Source organism: Eptatretus burgeri, chromosome 3, assembly GCF_056783735.1.
Source record: "Eptatretus burgeri isolate ZD-2024b chromosome 3, Ebu_testis_v1, whole genome shotgun sequence".
Taxonomy (NCBI): domain Eukaryota; kingdom Metazoa; phylum Chordata; class Myxini; order Myxiniformes; family Myxinidae; genus Eptatretus; species Eptatretus burgeri.
The window spans coordinates 60460429-60480068 of NC_140963.1; the positions used below are offsets into that span (position 1 = coordinate 60460429).

General features: G+C 48.7%; 1 protein-coding gene across 6 annotated transcripts in view; it reads right to left on the bottom strand.

Annotated features, from left to right (window-relative positions):
* Window positions 1-19640, bottom strand: part of LOC147030011 (uncharacterized) — a 199744-nt gene that overhangs the window by 178833 nt on the left and 1271 nt on the right. For 5 of the 6 annotated variants that reach the window (XM_085873639.1, XM_085873643.1, XM_085873640.1 and 2 more), the window contains exon 2: window positions 18131-18258. The exons of the other annotated variant lie outside the window; for it this stretch is intronic. In XM_085873639.1, the coding sequence (XP_085729765.1) occupies window positions 18131-18235 (105 nt within the window). In that variant the 5' untranslated portion in view covers window positions 18236-18258. The remainder of the gene's footprint in view (window positions 1-18130; window positions 18259-19640) is intronic. 6 annotated transcript variants of the gene reach the window in all.

Below are 19640 nucleotides of genomic sequence, written 5' to 3' on the forward strand. Positions count from 1 at the left end.
GATTGTAAAGCTCCGACGAGCAAAGCACATGTGCTCGCGTGGGGAACCCCTCGAATGCGGGGCTTGCTTTGGGATGCGCAGTGACGTCATGGCTGCATGGTTGAAATCCGGCAGAAGGGAATCCCTGCCGGATGTTACCGTCCAAGGGGACGAGGTGCGCGAACAGCTGCCATGACGTCACGGGCAGGTTGTAAATTTCCGCGCTGGTGTGCGCAGGAAAAAAAAAGCAAGCCTCGCCACTTTGAGTGGACACGAGCCCCAGGTAGGGAGGTGGAAGTCCCCCTGTTTAGGGGCACAGGAAGACTACGAGTTAGGGGGATGGGTTAGCGATAGTTAGACCGGCTTCATGGGGCAGGGACAAGGCCTCATGGAGCCCGTGAAATGGATTAGGTAGAGGGATTTCAGTTTAGATTGAGGAAATGGAAATTTTGGGGATTTTTGGAGGCATGGACAGACTGGAAATGTGTAGTGGAGACGTAGCTTAGCTACGTAGAGTAAATGGAACGTGTATGAGTTTTAAGGGATGATGAGGGAGCACGAGTTAGTCAGGGGATTCAATAAGGAAGAATGGCAGTGTGGAGTGTTGGTGTGAGTGGAAAAGAGTGAAAGTGTACAATGAGTGAGTATGGGACAGCGGGCCCAAGTGTGTGAGTGGAGCGAATGTGGTATGCATGATGCGATGACTGATTGGGGGGAGGAGTGATTCCCACCCAAGTGACCCCGGGGTCAGTTTAATGTTAGCTAGTGGATTAGTTAAATTTACTAACAGGAGGTCGTTTTGTTGTTGGTGTCGAGAGAAGGCACGAAACCCATTTGGAGGGTGCAAGAGTTCATGGACTGGCTGGGGGCGTAGCTGTGGAAAGGTGAGTTTTGTTTAGTGGGCATCCCGGGCACCAGACTAGTCGGCCAGAGTAGGCCAAGGGCCCAAGAGGGGCCAGGTCAGAGTAGTGGGCACGGCCGACCAGTCAGAAATGGGACCCGTAGCGCCAGAATGCCACGGGGGCAGTGTAGTGGGCACGGGCGACCCTCGGAAAGGGACCCGGGGCATCAACACGCCATGTGGGCATCGGAGGGGGGGCAATGCCAGAGCGGGCAACCCCCCCGTGTTGTAGGGAGCAGCTAGGCTCGGAGGCAGCCTGCAGGCCTGGGGGTGCCATGGTTAGAGTTCGGCAGAGGGGGAGTTCCTGCCAGTTGAGCCACGCTGCCCAGCCAGGAAATTGTGCGAAGGCACGTATGAAAATTTGAGGGCAAGGCCCAAATTTATAATGGACACCAACAAAGGCGACAGGAATCATGGTCTTTAGAGCCGATAGTTTTAAAGTATGAGGCGTTTTTGGAAAGCCCCGGGGTAGTTTCAGGTTAATGAATGTTAGGGTAGTTAGGAGATGTACCCCTTCGCACCATCCATCCCTTCGCTCGTTGAAGGCCGCTGGACCCACCTTGGTAGATCGCTGAACTCTGAGGAGGCCATTCTGAGGCTTTGTTGGGCCTCGAGACAGGATGCTAGTCTCTCCCTATTCCCCTCCAGAGAGGGAATGTAGGGGTTGGGAGTAGGCTAGGTTGGGAGAATAGGTTAGCCAGACAAAGACGATAAAGGGGGCTAGGGAGACAATTATAAAAGGGAAATAAAAATAATAAAAATAAAGAGGGGCAAAATTTTGTTGTGTTTTGTGGCAAATTAAGGGAGTGGGTATGGACAGAGACAGGCAAAGGCGACAGAGTGGGGGGAGACAGTAGGCTAGGTCGGAGCCGCCTTTAGAGCGGCCGGCACCACCGCACTCCCTCCAGACCTGATGGAACCACACCAGAGGCCGGCCAGCTTCACCTGCCGGCCTGTTGTGCTGCAGCCGCCTGTTCTGCATGGGCTTGCATTGCCATGCCGAGTTTGCCTGCCTCTGCCATGACCCCATGCCTGCTTGCCCTTGTTTGCGTTTGCCCCTGTGTCCATCCATCACCATGTGCGCCAGGACCATCCAGTTTTGCAAGGACTGCCCTGCAGGCAGCCCATGCATCCATCATGCTCATTTGTGTTTTGCTACCATCTCCATCCATTCCCCTGCATCAATGAACTTTGAAATGACATTTACCTTCTCCCCTTTCACAGATCACAAGTCCTGGGCCATGGTTAAGTAATGGACAAGTTGAGTGAAAATTGTAAAGATGTGGAACCCCACCTGCATGTTTTTTTAGCGCCGGCAATTTTAGTTAAGTTGTCCGAATGAGTCTGAGAGTTTGTTTAGTTAGTTACGCAGCGCATTAGGTTATTTTTTTGGGACACATTTAAAGAAATGTCGCACTCAGGGATCCAAAGGTAGAACATACTTGGTGAAAACTTACACATGCTGGTAACACGAAAATTTCATGACTCGGGATGAGTCTGTAAAAACGGGGAGGGGTAGTGTTACGAATTTGGGAATTCAATTGCACATAACATTCAGGTTACTTTCGTCAGCTATGTCGATAAGTGCTTGTTCCCTCGATAGCTCACGTTTCATTGCTTAAATGTTCAGAAATCGATTAGATGCGCTGCGGATCGATTTAATAGTTAGGGAACGAACAATGGAGACATCCCTCCCCCTCTTCTGCGAAGAGGAAGAACCACCCTGCCATCCCGTGACTCATGATGTCAACAACTCCCTCCCACCCGTGGCTGAGCGGGGGATGGAGCACGAGGGCATATGGACAGAGTCATGAGTCACGCCAGGAGCGGGGGGGGGGGCAGAAGAGGAAAAGGAAGAGATATTTTCTTTTGTTCGTGCGCAGAGTTGGAAGGGCAAGGTTGGAGAAGGGAGTTGAGGGGAGTTGTTCAGCAGACCGTCAGGTCCTGCTTGGCTTGCGTTAGGGTTGAGGCCTGCGGAAGCTTTTTGCTTCGGCTGGTTCAGTGAGCTTCGGCTGAGGCCTGACTCGGGAGGAGGCTTTTTGCTTTGATGGTTCCGTGAGCTTCGGCTTCTGCTTGGCTCGGGAGAGCTTTTTGCTTCAAGCTGCCCTGGTTGGAAGGAAGTTGAGCCAGTTGCTTGGCTCGAGCTGCGAATGGTGGCTTCTTCTTCTTCTTCTTCTTCTTCTTCTTCTTCTTCTTCTTGGTTTGTGGAGCTCTTTGTTCTCCATTTTGGTTCCCGGCTTGGTGAGACTCATCGGCCTCTTCTTGGAGGTGGTTCCTCGGGGAAGCGACGCATCGACGGGAAGGTTCGGCGCCTCGTCTCACCAGCATGTGTTAAGAAGCGCGGGAGGTGGTTCCTCGGGGAAGCGACGCATCGACGGGAAGGATCGGCGCCTCGTCTCACCAGCATGTGTTGAGACGCGCGGGAGGATTCGCGTGAGCTCGGGAAGGATCGCGGCTCGGCGATTGGATCCAGCTCGCTCTCCCTGGAGCCCGGGTCCGAACAAATTGAAGACCACACGAGGTGGAGAGGTTCGAGATTGGCTCTGGGTTTCAGCTCACCTGTCCTCTGAGCTGGAGCTTGTTATTAGAGGCCTCTGCCACCATTTCTTGGGTGTGTGTGTGTGTGTACGTGTGTCCGTGGGCCCGTCTTACAAGTGGGAACTGCTGTTAAGTGCAAGTGACTGTACATAATAAGTAGACGGTTGTAGTTCTTTTGTTGCTTGTATAATTGCATACGTGTTTTGTCTTGTATAATTGCATACGTGTTTTGCCTTGTTTAATTGCATACGTGCTTTATTATAATAAATGTCCTTGTGTGAATGTAAACCTGTTCGTTGCGTCCATTCCCTCATTGAACTGCCCCATCTTGCACTCGGAATATAGTTGGTTTTTAAATAACCGATAAATAGAATCTGGTCCGGCGAGGTCTGGCGATAATACCCACTCGGTTATCCCAGAACGGAATGGACTGCTTAAGCGGTTGGTGTCCAAGCAGGCCTTCATCGAGGTACGGTACCTCGGTAGGTTACCCCCGCGGGTATTTAGGTATATCGATATTCGGCGATTGACCCAATTTCGCGCGGGTAGAATACGGACTGGGCCATGGTGGGATTAAAAACCCACCCGTGACTGGTTTCTGGCGTTGTTCCAGAAAGTCACGACTGGATTGTCCGTTCGGTGGGCGAAGCGACCGCTATTGGTTAGACGCGGTCGTTCACACACTGACGGGCGGGAATTCTACAACAATATAAATTATCTGCATGATTGTATTCATTCGCAGTTAAGCATTTACACAGATGACTCAACACTCAATACTACCTACCCAGGAACCTTGTCTCCTCCTTCCCGTGTCCATGCCAGGACCACTCTTAATCACGACCGCGAGAGTATGGTTAACTGGGGAAAAGAATGGCTTGTTACTTTCAACCAAAAAAGACCCACTTGTTGTCTGTGTCTCGTTCTAAATCACCTAGTTTTCCATCCCAGTCGATGGATTCTTCACCTTTGCAGGAACTTCCTGTTATCCGTCTGCTTGGATTTGATATCAGCTCAAACCTTAGCTGGGAAAAGTACATCAATGGTATAGCTACAAAACTTTCCCAGCACCTTGGCTGCTTAGTTTGTGCTCGGTGATTCCTCAAGCTGCTGTGCTCCATATATAGAAGGCCATTATACGACCTGTCATGGAGTATTATTGCCATATTTAGACTGGTGCTTTGGCCTGTCACCTATCTCACCTTGAGAGAATACAGCGGTGTTGCCATTCTGGTGGGATAGAAGTTGGCATCATCGCTGGAACCTCTCTCGGTCCACTGCTGTGTTGCTTCTTTGAGCCTTTTCTCAAGATATCACCATGGAATGTGCTTTGAGGGTCTCTCATGGGTTGTTCTACCTGAGCATACTTTCAGTCACTTTGCACATTTGGCAGTTTCTTCCCATCCATAAATTCCATCTGTCCTGAGGAGTAAGACTATAAAGTACTGTGAAAGTATTTTTTCCTTGCACTGTATCGCTTTGGAACAATTTACCTGCGTCCTGCTTCCCTCTCAATCCCAACCGACCTCAATTCAAGAGGAATGTCAATATATTTCTCCTTTCTGTGCAACATATTGTTACGAATTTGCGCCCGCCCAGCGTGCGAACAGCCGCTTTAGCCAACGGCGGCCGTCTCGCCCACCGGACGGACAATTCAGTCGCGACCTTCCGGAACAACGCCGGAAACCAGTGCTCCAAGCGCACACGACGGCCGAGTCAACACTCTACCCGCGCACGACAAGGTCAATCGCCGAATTATCGATATACCTAAGTATTTGCGCGGGCAGACAACCGAGAGATCGTACCTCAGCGAGGTCTGCTTGGACACGAACCGCTTCAGCGGTTCGTTCCGTTCTGGGATAACCGAGCGGTGTATTATCGCGAGACCTCGCTGGACCCAATTATTTTATCGGCTATTAAAAAGCCCGCTATTATTCCGAGAGCAAGATAGCAGTTCAATTGGGGAAAAAGGACACGACGAACGGGTTACATTCACACAAGGACATTTATTACCATAGCACGTATGCAGGCATGCACGTATACATTTATGCAAGGCAAAGAAAAGCACGACAAGAACTACAACCATCTATAATGAATTATGTACAGGCACTTAACAGTTTCTCTACTTAACGGGACACGGCGCCACATCAGTCACACAAATAAAAGCAAAGAAAGACCCCCTCAAAGGCAAGGGAGTCAGACTGGACCCGTAGGCCTTTCTGTCCAAGGAGCCTGGTTGACCGAAGGGACTCCCAGATGCCGCCACAGCTTACCTCCACCCTCGTGGTGACTTGGTTGGGCGAACCTCGATGGACCCTCTCAAGCACCTCCACCCAGACCGAGACCTCCACCGACCGAGACAACAACCAACTGAACTGCGGACGCTCCATGCGCCCTTTTTATTCCCCCGCCTTCTCGTCCCGCCCTTCTTCCAGCTCCCGCGGGAAGCCTCCAGAAGGAGGGCGTGTTTTAACTCCAACGCCTGGCTCCTCCCTTCGCGGCGCGCGAAGGGAAGAAGAAATCGTTGCGGTGGCCCTCAATGGGAATGTGGCCCAGGGACATTTATCGCCCAAAAACAGGCCCCCACCCTACATCACCTTTGACCCCTGGTTCAATCTGCCCTTCCCCCGTCCCAAAGCGCGGGAAAGCAGGAGGGAAAATCCCTTGCGTTATTGGAACCCCTTCTTCTTCCTCCATAGCAGAGACGGTTTTTGATGCGGAGAGGGTTGTGATTGGTGGTGTGGTTGGTGGTTGAGGTGGTCGTGATTGTTGTAATGGTGGCGTGGTTGGCGTTGTGTAGTGGTCGTGAGGGTGGTGTGGTTGGGCGCTTGTAAAAAAAGGTGGTTGGTGGTGTTGTTGGGCGTTGAGGTGGTCGTGGTTGTTGTAATGGTGGCATGGTTGGCGTTGTGTGGTGGTCATGAGGATGGTGTGGTTGGGCGCTTGTAAAAAAGGTGGTTGGTGGTGTGGTTGGTCCAAAATAACAATAGCAAAGAATAACGGCTAACTGAAAGATCACAGCCCTGATAACACGAATAAATCCCTTTAGACCACGGTGGGGAAATGTATCTGAACACACACTTAGCGATATAACTGATCTTGGGGATATCCTTTATGGTGCTCTGCGAATTTCCACAACCGTAACAATATATATATATATATATATATATATATATATATATATATATATATATATATATATATATATATATATATATATATATATATATATTGTTACGACTGTGGATACTCGCAATACACCATAAAGGATCCTCAGGTAAGATATATCGATAAGTTCATGTGTAGTTAGCCCACACCTGTTGTTTAGAGGGAATATGTGTGATTCATCCGGGCTGCGACGCTTTGAGTTCGCCATTTTTCTTCCTCTATCGTTATTTTGGACCATGAAGCCACCAACAACTCAAACACCACCTTCACCTCTTTACCTCCACAACTCCATCCCGCAAACATCGCTTCACCGCCATTCCCAAACGACGCCCGCCAACCACCAAACCACCACAGCAACCCCCCCCCACCACCTTCGCCTTTCTCCTTCCACAACCATCGACCCCACCACCAGTCAACACCGAACGTCGTACTGTCCGAAGCCATTTGGCGATTGCTGCCGAACGCGGCGAGCCGCAAGTGCAATGAATGCCTTTACGGGAGAGAAATTCGGATCAGGAAGGCTTCACGCCCCTTTTCCGCCGTCCAATGGGCGAGCGTCGGGCGGTATGGCTCCGCCTCCAAGCGCGATGGATGTGAATTCCTCTCAGGAAGGAATTCGGATCAAAAGAGGCTCACGCCCATTTTGCCACACCAATGGCTGAAAAGAGGGTGGCGTGGCCCCGCCTCCAATCGGGTTTTGATCCTAAAATCTGCATACAGGCTCCTCCCCCGGTCTATAAAAGATGTGAGTCTGTGTTGGAACTGGTTATTCTAGTGTGGGGGTCGCTCGTCTCGTCGTTGGTGTCGTCTCGTCGCTGGGCTCGTATCGTCGTTGGTATCGAGCCACTTTCGCTTTCGCAAGCGACCAAGCCAGCCAGCCATTCCCCTCGCTCGACCCTGAGCATTAACAATTCCCCTCCACCCATCCGCGCTGAGATAGTGCCGGTGGTCCCGTTCATTCCCCACCCTAACCGTGGTGCCGACCAAACCGTGGTTGCGCGGAGCACACCGGAGAGGGCTCACCGACCACGCCAGGGGCACGGAGTCGGGGCGCAGCTGCGCGGATATTGCGGCTTGCCCACCATCGCGTCACGAGGACGCGGGTAAGACCTTTTCGGTCTCGTGGACCTGGCCGCTCCTCCAGGTTCCGCGCACATTTGGTCTACGGATCCCGTCTACCTCCCTGCCTATGGGGGGGTCTTTCCTGTTTATTTTGAATGAATGATGTGGCGCCGAGTCCCGACAAGTATAATTGTTTAAGTGTTGTAAATAATTATAGTCGGTGGTAGTGCTTTTGCTTTTGTTGCATTTTGCTTTTGCTGCACATAGCATTACTGCCTTACGTGCGTGTGTTGTGTGTGTGAAATAAAAGTGCTTGCTTGTCAAACTGTTTCCTGTTTCGTTGCGTCCTTTCATTCGGTTGAAAGTTCCATCTTGCATTACGTAAGGGATTGGTATTGGGTTGAAACACCCGATAAGTAATCTAAACCGTCAAGGTCGACGATAACTCCGCTCGGTTATCCCTGCAGCATGGAACGAGCCGCTTAAGCAGTTTGTGTCCGAAGTCGACCTGTGGCGAGGTACGATCGCCCGGTCGACCACTCGCGCAGGTACTTAGGTAGGTCGAATTCAGTGAGCAACCCTATCCTGCGCGGGTGGGCAATTGGCACGATCGTGTTGAGGTTAAACCCTCACCTGTGACAGGCTCCTGGTGGTAGTTCCAGGAGGGTCACGATTGAATTGTCCGTTCCAGTGGGCGATGCGTCGTGATTCGAGTTACGTGGCCGATCGCACGCCGGACAGGCCAAACACTGGTGTCCGGGAGTGAGATTCGAATCCACCTCGGTCTCCAACTAAATTTACGGGGATTGGATCAGGGGTGTGCGAAGCAACCCCCCCCCCCCCCCGTTCCTCCCCAAGTTACGAGCAGGCAAAATTTTACTCCCGTACGTGAAATAAGATGAAGTCTCAAGGCGAGCAGGTAACGGGGGTATTTGATATGTGTTTGAATATAGAATCCATGGCCCGGGATGGTACCTCTTGTAATTTTAATCTGTGGGGGAGCTCACCCTCATATTCTGAGCACGAACTTTGCCGGCAAACGGAGTCACAAGATGGCAGCGCGGCCGCACTTCAGCGCGGCACGAGGCGTGAGCGAGCGGTTATTTATGGCGCGGCGAACGGCACGCCATGAGGCGAGTGTTTTCAGCCACGGCGTCAAACCACATGGTCATGGCAGGCAAGGCAGGCGGACATCGGCGGGCTTCAGAAACAATTGGAGGAAGAATGGAAAACCGAGCTCGAAAAGAAATAAAAGGAGCACGATTTGGAAGTAAAACAACTCATGGAAAAAATATTGGAGGGGGCAATGCGGTTCAAAAGCCTGGTGTTGGCTTAGTGGTTAGGGTGGCGGCTTGGGATCCCAGGGTCCTGAGTTCAAGCCCCGTTGGCTGCTGAATTAACACCAGGGGGTTGACTCAGCCTGTCATCCATCTGAGGTCGCGAAGTGAGTACCAGTATACTGGTCCCGGTGTATGCCCCGGTTAGAATAGGTATACCATATCCCTGTGTGTCGTAAGAGGCGACCAGGGTTGGCGTCAGGAAGGGCATCCGGCCATAAAACATTGCCTCAAGAAAAAGTCTAACCCCTGCACAGCAGGGAAAAAATGGCTGTAAAAATGGGTTTTTTTTAATGTGGTTCAAAGAACAAAGGGGAGAGTGAGGGAAATACAGTTGGAAGAAAAAAATGTGAACACGATTTGGAAATAAAACAATTGAAGGAAGAGATACGAACAGGCAATCAGGAAAGAGAAAGCCTAGAACGGAAGATAAAAAGAGGAGAGGGACAGCTGGAGGAAAGGATGGAGGAATTGCTGGAAAAGTCAGAACAGTTCGAAGAACTGCAGGGAGAAATGAGGGAGGAAGGAGAAAGGAAAACAAAGCTCGAAAAAGAAAAACGCAAACAAGATGGGGAATTGGTACTACTTTAGCGAGAGGTAAGGACAGGCCAGATTAAAAGAGAAACCCTGGAAATGGAGATAGAAATGGGAAAGAAAATGGAGATAGAAATGGGAAAGAAAAGAAAATGGAAATGGAGTTAGAACCCTGGAAATGGAGATAGAAACGGCAGGAAAAAACTAAAGGAATCCAGAAAGAAAATGGACGAAATAAGGAGGGAAGCATGGGAAAGTTATGCGGAAAGGAGGGAAGAAGCATGCAAATTGAGAGAGGAATTACGGGAAAAAGCTTCTGAGATACTAAAACACGAAACCAAAGAGAGAGGATTACAAAACGAACTAAGGATGTTAAAAGAGGAGAGGAAGAGAGCGGAAAATGAAACGTTGAGGAAACACACTGTACAGATCAAACAGTTGGAAGCCAAAGCAAGATTGGAGTCAGCGGAGATTGAGGAGCTCCGGAGGGAGAAAGAACAGCTAATGGGGCTCAGAGTGGAAGAACGAATGAGACAGGAGAAAGAAATCAGTCAATTGAAGGAAATAATGAGATTGCAGAATAAGGAACAAGAAAGAGTACTGAAAGAACAAGGAATAAGACAGGAGAAAGAAATCAGGAAATTGAAGGAAATAACGAGATTGCAGAATGAGGAACAAGAGAGACAGTGGAATAAAAAACTGAAAGAGTATGAATTTGAAACTGAACGACAAAAGGAAAAAAAATAGGTTGGAGTACGAGGAGAAGGTGAAAGAGCAAGGAATGAAGCAGGAAGGAGAAATCAGGCAAAGGAAGGAGACAACGAGATTGGAGAAGGAAGAACAAGAGGAGCAATGGGATAGAAAACAACAAGAACATGAATTTGAGGTTAACAAATTGAAGGAAACTATGAGGTTGGAGAATGAGGGACAAGGAACGAAAGAAATTTAAAAAGAAAGAAAAGAACAACTAAAACAGAAAGCAAGGTTGAGGTATGCGGAGATCGTGAAAGAACAAGGAATGAAACAAAAAGGACAAGGGCGACTTAAGGAGAAAGCAAGGTTGAGGTACACAGAGATAACGAAAGAACAAAGAACGAAACAGCAAAAGGAGCTCGGCCATTTGAAGGAAACTATGAGATTGAACCATGAGAAGCATGAGGAAGAGTGGGAGAGAAAACAAAAACTGTACGCATTTGAAATTAACCAGCTCGAGGGGAGAGCAAAATTTGAGTCCACGGAGATCGAACAACTCCGGAAAGAGAACGAAGAACTCAGAAAGTTCCGAGAGGAGGAACGGCTCAAAAGGAGCCAGGAAGTAGAACAGCACAATGAGGTGGGATGTGTGACAGCATCACAGGGAATAATGTTAGTGGTGCGGGACTTGATTGACATCACTGGTCGGATGAAACAACAATTAGGGCAAACCCTGAAAATGGAGACAGTGGAAATAATAACGGGAGCCCGGGTGACTGAAACGCGTAAGACAAGACACGAGGTGACGACGTCCGAAAATCAAAAGAGACGAAGATCCAGGAAGAAGCAGAAAATGAATAGAGACGCGGGAGATAGAAAAAAATAGAGGAGAGATTGCACGATAAAGACGGGGTTAAAGGAACAGAGCACACACACACACGCGGAGATAGTGGAGGATAATGGGGGCGAGCTGGCAGAATGTGTTGGGACCCGGTGCAAGCAGCTGGATGGCCTCCTTCGGGAACGGAGGGAGACGCTATGCTCCCTTGAGGCGGATCTCGTCCAGGTGGGTCCAGTCGTCCTTCGTGGAGTTGAAGGGGCGAGTGCTGTTGACGGGTGCACGTGCAGCTTGGGGGGTATGGAGACCCCGGGACCCCCTATTGGTGGCGTGAATCCCCAGTGTGGTTGTGCAGGTGTGCGTGCTTGCGAGTGCGCGGAGATGCGTGCTCTCCGGCACGCATTGTGCGAGTGAGACCCCCTGTGTGAGTGAAAGTCGATGTGTGACAGAAAACGTGTGTGTGAGAGAGCGGTATGCAAGGGAGATGGCGGCTGGCATGCGGGAACATGCAACCGCATGTCCCGGAGTGAGTGTCATGGAATGGTGTGTGAGCGTCGTGACACGCAGGTGTGCGTGGATGGAATGGAGACGACGACGGCGACAGAGGAACGAGGGCCGAGTAGCGGCTGTAGTTGGATTGGGGACCACGCCGGGTTTACACGACGGCGAGCGCGAGGTCCGTGCTGTGGTACGCACGAGGCCGCCACGTGCGCGCTTGCGGGAGTGAAACCCGGTCCGGAAACGCCAGCGGTGAATGTTGCCGATCCCGCGGACGGACAAAAGCTAGGCTAGGACAACGGATTTGGACCGGATGGGTTCTCCACGCGAGTGTGTGTGTGAAGCTCTGACGAGCAGAGCACATGTGTTCGTGTGGGGAACCCCTCGAAACGTGAGGTTTGCTTTTAGTGCGCAGAGTGACATCATGGCTGCACGTAGGGTTGGAATCCGGCAGGAGGGTGAATCCCTGCCGGATGGTACCGTCCAAGAGGGACGAGGTGTGTGAACAGCTGCCATGACGTCACGTAAAAAAGTGCAGGTTGCGAGTTGCCGCGCTGGTGCTGCGAAATTTAAAAAAAAAGAAAAAAAAAAAGAAGCAGGCCTCGCTTTCGGGTGAACAGGATTCCCGAAGCAGGGGTGAAAGACCCCCTGCCCGGGCACAGGATACAACTAGTCAGGGGGAAGGGTTAGCTTAGTTAGACCGGCTTCATGGGACAGGGGTAAGTCCTCATGGAGTCTGTGGAATGGATTAGGTAGAGGGTTTTAGTTGAGATTTAGGAAGGGAGAAGGGAAATAATGATTTGCGGACAGAGACAGACTTGTGGATGTGTAGAGGGGACATAGCTTAGCTATGTAGTGTTAAAAGGAACGTGCTGTAGTGTAAGGGACGACGTGGGAGCACGAGTTAGTTAGGGGATGTCGTGAGCAGGATGGCAGAGATCAGCGATGGAGTGCGAGTTGAAATGCGGAAAGGAAACTTGATGAGTGAGTGAGGCCAGCGGGTCTGAGTGTATGGAGTGATTGTGGAATGCATGGTGCGATCAGTGATTGGGAGGAGGAGTGACTCCCGCCCAAGGGACCCCGGGGTCAGGATAAAGTGAGTTAGTGGGTTAGTAAAATTGACAAAATGGAGGTCGTTTTGTTGTTGGTGGGAAAGTAGGCTCGAAACCCATTTCGAGGGGTGCAGGAGCTCTGTTGATGGGCTGGGAGCGTGGCTGCGAACGGTAAGTATCGCTGAGTGGGTACCCCGGGCACCGGGCTAGTCGGCCGCGGTAGGCCAAGGGCCCATGGGGGGCCGGGATAGTGTAGTGGGCACGGGTGCGCCCGCATGATGCGGGGGCCCGGGGTGCCATTAGCCGCGTGGGCAGTGCATTGGGCACGGGCACCCAGGGAAGGGGCCCGGGGCGCCAGCCTGCCACGTGAGCGTTTCAGGGGAGTCGCCAAGGAGGGCACTCCCCGGTGTTTAGGGAGCTGGTAGGCTCGAAGGCAGTGTAGTGCCCACGGGTGCCATCGTTGGGGAATCGGCAGAGGGAAGTGCCTGCCGAGGGAGCCATGCGTCCCAGCCGTGAGACCGTGTGAGGGAACAGGAAAAAATTGGGGGGCATGGCCCAAAATTGTGAGGACACCAACACAGGCGACGGGAATCTTGGTTGCTAGAACCAATAGTTTAAGCAAGAGGCGCTTGTTGAAAGCCCCGGGGTAGTTCAAAAGTTAAATGGATAGGGTAGATAGGAAGTGTACCCCTCTGCACCATCCATCCCTTCGCTCTCGTTGTGGGCCGCTGAACCCACTTTGGGTGAGATCGCTGAACTCCGAGGAGGCCATCCCTGAGGCTTGAGTTGGGCCTCGACACAGGATGCTAACTCTCCCTCATTCCCCTCCAGGAAGGGAACGTAGGGGTTGGGAGTAGGCTAGGACAGGATAGGTTAGCCAAACAGAGACATAAAGGGGGTTAGGGGACAATTTATAGAGGGGAAGTAAAGATAAAAAAATAAAAACAACTAAAAAATAAGTTGGGGCTATATTGGTTTTTGACAAATTAAGGGGGTGGGTATGGACAGACAGGCAAAGGCGATAGGTTGGGAGGGAAACGGTTAGGTAGGTCCGAGCCTGCCTTCCGAGTGGCCAGCACCACCGCACTCCCTCCACCAACCTCCACTGCAAGGCAAAGGCTGGCCAACTTCATCGGCTGGCTGTGTTACTTCAAGGCCTGTGCCGGCCCATTTCATTGGCTGGCTGTTTACTGCAGGGCCTGTGCCGGTCGACCGTCTGCCGACTGTTTTACTGCAAGGCCTGTGCCGGTCAGCTTCACTGCCGGCTGTGTTTGCTGCAGCGGCCCTGTTTTGCCATGCCTTTCCTGCACACCTTTGCCATCCATGCCTACTGCCCTCGTCATATTTTGCCCCCGTGCTGTTTTGCATTCCCCCCCCCCCCCCTTGTTCATTGCTATGTGTGCCAGGATCGTCGCGCAGTTTGCGAGGACTGCCCTGTTGGCAGCTACAACACGGGCCTCCAGTGGCGGCCCATGCACCGTGTTTGCGTCCATCCATCCATCCATTCATCCATCCATCCATACATCCGTTATGTTCATTGCGTGTGCCACTTGAGCTGGCACGGAGACTGCATTTGCGCAGCTCATGCGCCGTTATGTTCACTGCGTCCATGTTAAAAGGGGGAGGCCTTGGACTGCGTGCGAGCAGCCGGCCACGTTCCCTGTCACCTGCATTGCATGAGCCAGAGACTGCATGCGAGCAGCCTGGCTCCCTGCTAACATTTCTCTTTGCAGAGTCCATTGATCCTGGGCCATGGTTCATGTAAATTTTGTATGGTGAAGGTTAAGATGTACTTAACTGTAAATATGAGTGCGCCCCCGGCATGTATGTCTTAGCGCCGGCAATTTATTTAAGTCGCCCGTATGAGTGGGTTTGTTTACTTAGTTAGTCAGCCCGTAGGTTATTTATTTTGGGGACACGAATACCATGAATGTCACACTCAGGGATAACTACACATGATGGCACACGAAAATTCGACGACTCGGGATGAGTCTGTAAAAAGGGGAGGGGGTAGTGTTACGGCTGTGGAAATTCGCAATACACCATAAAGGGTCCTCAGGTGAGATATATCGATAAGTTCATGTGTAGTTAGCCCACACCTTTTGTATAGAGGGAATATGTGTGATTCATCCGGGCTGCGACGCTTTGAGTTCGCCATTTTTCTTCCTCTATCGTTATTTTGGACCATGAAGCCACCAACAACTCAAACACCACCTTCACCTCTTTACCTCCACAACTCCATCCCGCAAACATCGCTTCACCGCCATTCCCAAACGACGCCCGCCCACCACCAAACCACCACAGCAAACCCCCCCCACCACCTTCGCCTTTCTCCTTCCACAACCATCGACCCCACCACCAGTCAACACCGAACGTCGTACTGTCCGAAGCCATTTGGCGATTGCTGCCGAACGCGGCAAGCCGCAAGTGCAATGAATGCCTTTACGGGAGGGAAATTCGGATCAGGAAGGCTTCACACCCCTTTTCCACCGTCCAATGGGCGAGCGTCGGGCGGTATGGCCCCGCCTCCAAGCCGATGGATGTAAATTCGTCTCAGGAAGGAATTCGGATCAAAAGAGGCTCACGCCCCTTTTTGCCACACCAATGGCTGAACAGAGGGTGGCGTGGCCCCGCCTCCAATCGCGTTTTGATCGTAAAATCTGCATACAGGCTCCTCCCCCGTTCTATAAAAGACGGGAGTCTGTGTGGAACTGGTTGTTGTAGTGTGGGGGTCGCTCGTCTCGTCGTTGGTGTCGTCTCGTCGCTGGGCTCGTCTCGTCGTTGGTGTTGTCTCGTCGCTGGAATCGAGCCACCTTCGCTTTCGCAAGCGACCATGCCAGCCAGCCATTCCCCTCGCTCGACCCTGAGCAAAAAAATTCCCCCCCCCCCATCCGCGCTGGGATAGTGCCGGTGGCCCCGTTCATTCCCCACCCTAACTGTGGTGCTGACCAAACCGTGCTTGCGCGGAGCACGCCGGAGAGGCCTCACCAACCACGCTAGGGGCACGGAGTCAGGGTGCAGTTGCGTGGATATTGCAGCTTGCCCGCCATCGTGTCACGAGGACACGGGTAAGACCTTTTCGGTTTCGTGGACCTGGCCGCTCCTCCAGGTTCCACACACATTTGGTCCACGGACCCCGTCTACCTCCCTGCCTATGGGGAGGTATTTCCTGTTTATTTTGAATGAATGATGTTGCGCTGAGTCCCGACAAGTATAATTGTTTAAGTGTTGTAAATAATTGCCCTTTTATTCGGTCGTATTGCATTTGCTTTTGTTGCATCTTGTCTTGACTGTAATATACGTGCCTTCCGTGTTTCCGTAATAAATGTGCATTGCTTGTTGAACTGTTTCCCGCTTTGCTTCGTCTCCTTCCTTTTATTGAATCTCCATCTTGCATCACGTAAGGGATTCGTTTCACCTTAAGATTATGCATATCAAATCTCATCCAGTTCCATCTCCTGGTAATTACTCGTATCCATTAGAATGAAAAGTACCGAAAATGCGGTTTGAAATCAGAAATCCCCAAAGTTCGAGGGGGGTGCTGTGGGTGAACAAAGATCTAAATCGAAAATCCGGCTCGATCGTTTGTGCACAATGTATTCCAGACGATTAGTGTGAATTTTTATGACCATCCGACCATAACCCTAGGAGGAGTAGCATTTGGCGCGAAGGCCCCTCCAGCTCTCGCATATTATCGATTTTTGCACTAATTGACCTTTGACCCCTGACCTAAGCGAAATCGGTCAATATGTCCTGAGGCAAAGTTGTAGTACTCATTGAGTACCATGAACCTGCAAAGTTTCATTCGTATCGATTTACATCGCCTGGTCACTAGGGGGCCGCCAATTTTCGCGCATACCCTAATTGTAGGGGGCACTGCGGGTAAAGTATTCCATATATCACAAAAACCGGAATATATTTGATAGAGCATCACCTGTAGATCATTCGTGCCAAATTTCATAACCCTACGTGGGATAATGGCTTTCGGAATTGATTTCGCATGAACGGTACCGATTTTGAAGGTTTTTCGGTTGTTGCTAGGGCACCAAAGCGTCCCTAGCAACCATCACAATTTCCAAAGCACGAGGTCATAAGATGTACCTACCACCCGAGTTTGGTCAAAATCGGCCCACATTTACTCCCAATTATGCTGATGACAAACGAACAAACATCCAATCAAACAGACAGAATTACTGACAATAAGGGTCACCTATTCCGGTGACCATATATATATATATATATATATATATATATATATATATATATATATATATATATATATATATATATATATATATATATATATATATATATATATATATATATGTATATATATGTATATATATATATATATATATATATATATATATATATATATATATATATATATGTATATATATGTATATATATATATATATATATATATATATATATATGTATATATATGTATATATATATGTATATGTATATATATATATATATATATATATATATATATATATATATATATATATATATATATATATATATATATATATGTATATATATATATATATATATATATATATATATATATATATGTATATATATATATATATATATATATATATATATATGTATATATATATATATATATATATATATGTATATATATATATATGTATATATATAAATATATATATATATATATATATATATATATATATATATATACATATACAGCAGGGGTTTCCTTAGAAGCCGGTTACCGGCGACCCGCAGCCGTCTACTCAGAGAAAAAATGTCAAAGGTTGCCGCCTACTTCAGCGCCGATTTTTCGATTTTTTTTTTTGTCACCACGAAATCTGTACACCCCCTGATTTGAAATCCAAGACGAACACAGTATTTTGATGAAAGCGGGCTTACTTTTACTGTTAGTACTCTCACCAGGTCAAGCACAACACTAACCAAAAAATAACACAAGCAGCTAAAACACACCTCCTGCAATAGAGAGTTCTCTGCTTTAGCCTCGTTTTGGACTGTTTGCCTGATACCCTGATACCATACAGCAATGTCCTCAAGAAAATAAACTTTGTAGGCCTCGCAGTTTCGGTGCCGAAACGAAAATCCCTGTTTGACTTTGGATTTTCGAAGAAGTCCAAAGACATGGGAGGTAAGCTTCTGCCCATCAGTAATTGGTCTAAACTTGCACTCTTGCGAGTGCGACGTTGTTTCACGAAACACGTGTTTCACCTCGTCCATTTTGAGCTTTTGTCAAGTGATGCGGCTCCAAAATACAGTCACCCAAGCTCACTTCGCTCGTGGTGATGGTAATCTGCTACTTTTTAATGGTAGCCTCCTACTCCAAAAAATAAGGAAACCCCTGATACACACTATCCTTTGTATTGCCCCCACCTTGAGTGGCCTTTGGTTTCGTTGTGGGTAAAATCTCATTTAAAAAAAAAAACAAAACAGAGAGGTGGCACCTGTAAAATAACTGTCAAGTAAAATGTCCAGCCTGTGAATTCATTCTGCAAGAATCCTGTAAGCTCATTACCTGTGGAAGAGGCAGTGTGGTGTGAACAGTTTGATGAAGGTTCGAGTTTTTCACAGGGAGGATGTTGAAGGGGAACTTATCAGGTTTCTTTGTGAATTCCTGCATTATAGTTCTTGTGTGTTTCAGTCCTGCAAAAAACAAACTTGTAAATGAATAACCTCTAATATGATTGGTGCCTTTAATTTGAAGAAACGTCTTATGATTTGTGCCCCAGACATGATTGGTGCCTTTTCTATAAATAAACATCCAGTCGAGAAGGACTTCAGGTTCAAGTCTTTCACAAACCACCTGGTCAGGCCTGACGTTGCACTGGATCTGGTTGGAGCAGGAATTTGTAATTTTGATTTGTTTAAGGTGCGGAGATAACTCACCTACTTTTCACCAGACATTGTGGGATCTTTAACATCAATGTTAGTAGAAGGGACACCCAACTTAATGTACATGCTCCATCCGAGGGTTGATGCACTCTGTAATGCAACAGAGCACCAATCAGACCGTTTATAATCGGTTAATTGGGAATGGAACTCAAATTAGATGGGACAAATACAAGTGTGCTACCTCAACACCATCCAGTCGCATTACAGCATTAAACTAGAAGGACACTCGGTGTTGTGCATACTTCCGCCAGGCTGAACAGTTTACGTTTTGTATCCCACTGGTCACTGATAGGCCGGATCTGCATCCGGATCTTCACCAAAATCGAATCAATCCGTCCTCGTCACACCCCCAACCTGTCCACCAATTTGCCTCCGAATCCGACCACAACTTTTTGAGATATCCTGTTCACAGACAGACAGACAAACAGACAAGAAGGCATCAGGCGCTGCATTGCATGACAGGTATGACAAAAATCATGCAAATGCATCACTGTCACCTTGACCTTTAACATATATAGTCAAAAAAAACATTGACAGCCTCACTTTTATCCTTCGGAGTCCTCTGGGAAAGTTTGACGAAGATAGCTGAAAGTGTTCGCACTCACAGACATACATGCATAATATACATGACAAACCGACATATGATGAAAATTTTCAATTTTCGTCATAATAAACAGACAGACAGACAGATGGGTGAAAACACAATCTCCGCCCACCTTTGGTGGCGGAGATAAAGATAGAGCTAAAGCCGATAATCACAAAAATCATATTTGTAAGGATCCTGTCACACGAGGAGCAGATCGCCCCTGTGTAGCAATTTCAAATTAACCCCTCCTTCATCTTACCCCCACCCCCCACCCCCGAGCTTAAAATCGATTTCCCCGGGGTTAGCTTGAAATCGATTTCATCCTTCCTCCTACGATTTCAGATTACCCCCCTCAAAACATTTATTTATGTATGTTTATTTACAAAAAAAATAGTAATTTAATTTAATTGATGTTGAAAACTAATTAGGGAAAAACCATTGACCACATGATAACCTTTAAAGAGTTTGCAATGAATTCTGATTTTATTATGAATGATTTTATTTTAATATTGTTATTAATTGAAATCAGTATTTCTCATCCAGTTAT